The 6,160-nt window shown below is 73.6% G+C and overlaps 1 protein-coding gene across 1 annotated transcript; it reads left to right on the top strand.

The window, feature by feature from the left end:
• Window positions 1-46: 46 nt before the first annotated feature.
• Window positions 47-5,490, top strand: EMIHUDRAFT_114006 (hypothetical protein; the record flags this gene model as incomplete). The annotated part of the gene is made up of 4 exons (XM_005781301.1): window positions 47-1,068; window positions 1,100-2,779; window positions 2,811-3,043; window positions 3,075-5,490. Coding segments are annotated over 4 exons (5,351 nt in total), but the record flags the coding sequence as incomplete, so codon positions are not given.
• Between the last annotated feature and the right edge of the window lie 670 nt (window positions 5,491-6,160).

The raw sequence follows: 6,160 nt of genomic DNA, 5'->3' as shown, positions 1-6,160 counted from the left end.
GGCGCTCGACGATGACCTGTCGCCTGCCCGACCGATGCGGCTGCAGAGGCTGCCACCGACGCGCTGGACAAGGGCCTGACGCCCGAGGAGGCGGCCGAGGCGGCGGAGGCTGCCGCCGACGCCGTGGAGAAGGCGCTCGACGACGACTTGTCGCCTGATGCGGCCGATGCGGCTGCGGAGGCTGCCACCGACGCGCTGGAGAAGGGCCTGACGCCCGAGGAGGCGGCCGAGGCGGCGGAGGCTGCCGCAGACGCCGTGGAGAAGGCGCTCGACGACGACCTGTCGCCTGAGGCGGCCGATGCGGCTGCGGAGGCCGCCGCTGACGCGCTGGAGAAGGGCCTGACGCCCGAGGAGGCGGCCGAGGCGGCAGAGGCTGCCGCAGACGCCGTGGAGAAGGCGCTCGACGATGACCTGTCGCCTGAGGCGGCCGATGCGGCTGCAGAGGCTGCCGCCGACGCGCTGGAGAAGGGCCTGACGCCCGAGGAGGCGGCCGAGGCGGCGGAGGCTGCCGCCGACGCCGTGGAGAAGGCGCTCGACGACGACCTGTCGCCTGAGGCGGCCGATGCGGCTGCGGAGGCCGCCGCTGACGCGCTGGAGAAGGGCCTGACGCCCGAGGAGGCGGCCGAGGCGGCAGAGGCTGCCGCAGACGCCGTGGAGAAGGCGCTCGACGATGACCTGTCGCCTGAGGCGGCCGATGCGGCTGCGGAGGCTGCCGCCGACGCGCTGGAGAAGGGCCTGACGCCCGAGGAGGCGGCCGAGGCGGCGGAGGCTGCCGCAGACGCCGTGGAGAAGGCGCTCGACGACGACCTGTCGCCTGAGGCGGCCAATGCGGCTGCAGAGGCTGCCGCCGACGCGCTGGAGAAGGGCCTGACGCCCGAGGAGGCGGCCGAGGCGGCGGAGGCTGCCGCAGACGCCGTGGAGAAGGCTCTCGACGATGACCTGTCGCCTGAGGCGGCCGATGCGGCTGCAGAGGCTGCCACCGACGCGCTGGAGAAGGGCCTGACGCCCGAGGAGGCGGCCGAGGCGGCGGAGGCTGCCGCCGATGGAGAAGGCGCTCGACGACGACCTGTCGCCTGAGGCGGCCGATGCGGCTGCGGAGGCCGCCGCTGACGCGCTGGAGAAGGGCCTGACGCCCGAGGAGGCGGCTGAGGCGGCGGAGGCTGCCGCAGACGCCGTGGAGAAGGCGCTCGACGACGACCTGTCGCCTGAGGCGGCCGATGCGGCTGCGGAGGCCGCCGCTGACGCGCTGGAGAAGGGCCTGACGCCCGAGGAGGCGGCCGAGGCGGCGGAGGCTGCCGCAGACGCCGTGGAGAAGGCGCTCGACGATGACCTGTCGCCTGAGGCGGCCGATGCGGCTGCGGAGGCCGCCGCTGACGCGCTGGAGAAGGGCCTGACGCCCGAGGAGGCGGCCGAGGCGGCGGAGGCTGCCGCAGACGCCGTGGAGAAGGCGCTCGACGACGACCTGTCGCCTGAGGCGGCCGATGCGGCTGCGGAGGCCGCCACCGACGCGCTGGAGAAGGGCCTGACGCCCGAGGAGGCGGCCGAGGCGGCGGAGGCTGCCGCAGACGCCGTGGAGAAGGCGCTCGACGACGACCTGTCGCCTGAGGCGGCCGATGCGGCTGCGGAGGCCGCCGCTGACGCGCTGGAGAAGGGCCTGACGCCCGAGGAGGCGGCCGAGGCGGCGGAGGCTGCCGCAGACGCCGTGGAGAAGGCGCTCGACGACGACCTGTCGCCTGAGGCGGCCGATGCGGCTGCAGAGGCTGCCGCCGACGCGCTGGAGAAGGGCCTGACGCCCGAGGAGGCGGCCGAGGCGGCGGAGGCTGCCGCCGACGCCGTGGAGAAGGCGCTCGACGATGACCTGTCGCCTGAGGCGGCCGATGCGGCTGCAGAGGCTGCCACCGACGCGCTGGAGAAGGGCCTGACGCCCGAGGAGGCGGCCGAGGCGGCGGAGGCTGCCGCAGACGCCGTGGAGAAGGCGCTCGACGACGACCTGTCGCCTGAGGCGGCCGATGCGGCTGCGGAGGCCGCCGCTGACGCGCTGGAGAAGGGCCTGACGCCCGAGGAGGCGGCCGAGGCGGCGGAGGCTGCCGCAGACGCCGTGGAGAAGGCGCTCGACGATGACCTGTCGCCTGAGGCGGCCGATGCGGCTGCAGAGGCTGCCGCCGACGCGCTGGAGAAGGGCCTGACGCCCGAGGAGGCGGCCGAGGCGGCGGAGGCTGCCGCCGACGCCGTGGAGAAGGCGCTCGACGACGACCTGTCGCCTGAGGCGGCCGATGCGGCTGCGGAGGCCGCCGCTGACGCGCTGGAGAAGGGCCTGACGCCCGAGGAGGCGGCCGAGGCGGCAGAGGCTGCCGCAGACGCCGTGGAGAAGGCGCTCGACGATGACCTGTCGCCTGAGGCGGCCGATGCGGCTGCGGAGGCTGCCGCCGACGCGCTGGAGAAGGGCCTGACGCCCGAGGAGGCGGCCGAGGCGGCGGAGGCTGCCGCAGACGCCGTGGAGAAGGCGCTCGACGACGACCTGTCGCCTGAGGCGGCCAATGCGGCTGCAGAGGCTGCCGCCGACGCGCTGGAGAAGGGCCTGACGCCCGAGGAGGCGGCCGAGGCGGCGGAGGCTGCCGCAGACGCCGTGGAGAAGGCTCTCGACGATGACCTGTCGCCTGAGGCGGCCGATGCGGCTGCAGAGGCTGCCACCGACGCGCTGGAGAAGGGCCTGACGCCCGAGGAGGCGGCCGAGGCGGCGGAGGCTGCCGCCGATGGAGAAGGCGCTCGACGACGACCTGTCGCCTGAGGCGGCCGATGCGGCTGCGGAGGCCGCCGCTGACGCGCTGGAGAAGGGCCTGACGCCCGAGGAGGCGGCTGAGGCGGCGGAGGCTGCCGCAGACGCCGTGGAGAAGGCGCTCGACGACGACCTGTCGCCTGAGGCGGCCGATGCGGCTGCGGAGGCCGCCGCTGACGCGCTGGAGAAGGGCCTGACGCCCGAGGAGGCGGCCGAGGCGGCGGAGGCTGCCGCAGACGCCGTGGAGAAGGCGCTCGACGATGACCTGTCGCCTGAGGCGGCCGATGCGGCTGCGGAGGCCGCCGGCTGACGCGCTGGAGAAGGGCCTGACGCCCGAGGAGGCGGCCGAGGCGGCGGAGGCTGCCGCAGACGCCGTGGAGAAGGCGCTCGACGACGACCTGTCGCCTGAGGCGGCCGATGCGGCTGCAGAGGCTGCCACCGACGCGCTGGAGAAGGGCCTGACGCCCGAGGAGGCGGCCGAGGCGGCGGAGGTTGCCGCCGACGCCGTGGAGAAGGCGCTCGACGACGACTTGTCGCCTGAGGCGGCCGATGCGGCTGCGGAGGCTGCCGCCGACGCGCTGGAGAAGGGCCTGACGCCCGAGGAGGCGGCCGAGGCGGCGGAGGCTGCCGCAGACGCCGTGGAGAAGGCGCTCGACGACGACCTGTCGCCTGAGGCGGCCGATGCGGCTGCAGAGGCTGCCACCGACGCGCTGGAGAAGGGCCTGACGCCCGAGGAGGCGGCCGAGGCGGCGGAGGCTGCCGCAGACGCCGTGGAGAAGGCGCTCGACGACGACTTGTCGCCTGAGGCGGCCGATGCGGCTGCGGAGGCTGCCGCCGACGCGCTGGAGAAGGGCCTGACGCCCGAGGAGGCGGCCGAGGCGGCGGAGGCTGCCGCAGACGCCGTGGAGAAGGCGCTCGACGATGACCTGTCGCCTGAGGCGGCCGATGCGGCTGCGGAGGCTGCCGCCGACGCGCTGGAGAAGGGCCTGACGCCCGAGGAGGCGGCCGAGGCGGCGGAGGCTGCCGCCGACGCCGTGGAGAAGGCGCTCGACGACGACTTGTCGCCTGAGGCGGCCGATGCGGCTGCGGAGGCTGCCACCGACGCGCTGGAGAAGGGCCTGACGCCCGAGGAGGCGGCCGAGGCGGCGGAGGCTGCCGCCGACGCCGTGGAGAAGGCGCTCGACGATGACCTGTCGCCTGAGGCGGCAGACGCGGCGGGAGAGGCCGCTGCTGATGCGATTGCCAAGGGCATGACGCCCGAAGAAGCCGCCGCCCTAGCTGAGGCTGCCGCCGACGCCGCGGAGAAGGCGCTTCCGGAGTGCGTGACCATTGCGAAGATGAAGGAGACCATGAATGCGTGGATCAAGGACGAGTCTCACCTGGCTGACGGCGAGGCCAAGCTCAGCAAGCTCCTGGAGGACAACGGCTACGTGGAGCCTTACGACTTCCGGTACTCGAGCTGGTCGGCGGTCTCCGACGGGAACGCCTACACCGCGACCTACTCGGCTAAGGCGTCCTGCGACACGGCAGAGTGCCAGGCGGCTAACCCAACATGGAAGGAGGAGCTGACCGTGCCCCTCGGAGAGGACAGCTTTACCGTGTGCAAGGAGGGCGTGGCTGAAGAGGTCGCAGACGCTGCTACGGAGGCTGCTGCCGATGCGATTGCCAAGGGCATGACGCCCGAGGAGGCGGCCGAGGCGGCGGAGGCTGCCGCAGACGCCGTGGAGAAGGCGCTCGACGACGACCTGTCGCCTGAGGCGGCCGATGCGGCTGCAGAGGCTGCCACCGACGCGCTGGAGAAGGGCCTGACGCCCGAGGAGGCGGCCGAGGCGGCGGAGGCTGCCGCAGACGCCGTGGAGAAGGCGCTCGACGACGACCTGTCGCCTGAGGCGGCCGATGCGGCTGCGGAGGCTGCCACCGACGCGCTGGAGAAGGGCCTGACGCCCGAAGAGGCGGCCGAGGCGGCGGAGGCTGCCGCAGACGCCGTGGAGAAGGCGCTCGACGATGACCTGTCGCCTGAGGCGGCCGATGCGGCTGCAGAGGCTGCCACCGACGCGCTGGAGAAGGGCCTGACGCCCGAGGAGGCGGCCGAGGCGGCGGAGGTTGCCGCCGACGCCGTGGAGAAGGCGCTCGACGACGACTTGTCGCCTGAGGCGGCCGATGCGGCTGCGGAGGCTGCCGCCGACGCGCTGGAGAAGGGCCTGACGCCCGAGGAGGCGGCCGAGGCGGCGGAGGCTGCCGCAGACGCCGTGGAGAAGGCGCTCGACGACGACCTGTCGCCTGAGGCGGCCGATGCGGCTGCAGAGGCTGCCACCGACGCGCTGGAGAAGGGCCTGACGCCCGAGGAGGCGGCCGAGGCGGCGGAGGCTGCCGCAGACGCCGTGGAGAAGGCGCTCGACGACGACTTGTCGCCTGAGGCGGCCGATGCGGCTGCGGAGGCTGCCGCCGACGCGCTGGAGAAGGGCCTGACGCCCGAGGAGGCGGCCGAGGCGGCGGAGGCTGCCGCAGACGCCGTGGAGAAGGCGCTCGACGATGACCTGTCGCCTGAGGCGGCCGATGCGGCTGCGGAGGCTGCCGCCGACGCGCTGGAGAAGGGCCTGACGCCCGAGGAGGCGGCCGAGGCGGCGGAGGCTGCCGCCGACGCCGTGGAGAAGGCGCTCGACGACGACTTGTCGCCTGAGGCGGCCGATGCGGCTGCGGAGGGCTGCCGCTAACGCGCTGGAGAAGGGCCTGACGCCCGAGGAGGCGGCCGAGGCGGCGGAGGCTGCCGCCGACGCCGTGGAGAAGGCGCTCGACGATGACCTGTCGCCTGAGGCGGCCGATGCGGCTGCAGAGGCTGCCACCGACGCGCTGGAGAAGGGCCTGACGCCCGAAGAGGCGGCCGAGGCGGCGGAGGCTGCCGCGAAGGCTGTGGAAGCCGCTGCTTTGGTCAAAGACAGCATGTTTGGGCCGCTCATTGTCTTCCCAGCCAACCCTACTGACGTGCTTGAGCCGTCTACGCGCGGCCCTCCAGCGACAGCTCCTGAAGCGGAGGCTGCTGCTACTAAAGCCATGATGTGTGCCACCGCTGCCGGGGCTTCGGTATCCGCTGTGCAGGCAGCTGGCGAGGCTGCAGCCCAGGCAATTCTCACCGGCAGGTCGAAACTGGCCGCTGCTGCGGATGGCGCTGCTGCTGCAGAGGCCTCACAGACCGCTCTGGCCTCTACCGATGTCATTATCGATGCGGTGCCCGGCACGGACAAGGCGGCCGGAGGCTGTTCTGAAGCCGAGAAGAAGGCAAAGGTTGCTGCTCTCAACAGCGGCTTCTCTTTTGAAGCAGCCAATGCTGCCGCCGTCGCGGCCGCTGCGTGTTGCATTGGGGATGCGGCAGCTGCAGGAGCTTAT

Source organism: Emiliania huxleyi (genome assembly GCF_000372725.1).
Source record: "Emiliania huxleyi CCMP1516 chromosome Unknown EMIHUscaffold_204, whole genome shotgun sequence".
NCBI classification, from domain to species: Eukaryota; Haptophyta; order Isochrysidales; family Noelaerhabdaceae; genus Emiliania; species Emiliania huxleyi.
Note: the sequence above shows the minus strand (reverse complement) of the source record. Positions and strands in the feature narration are given on the sequence as shown.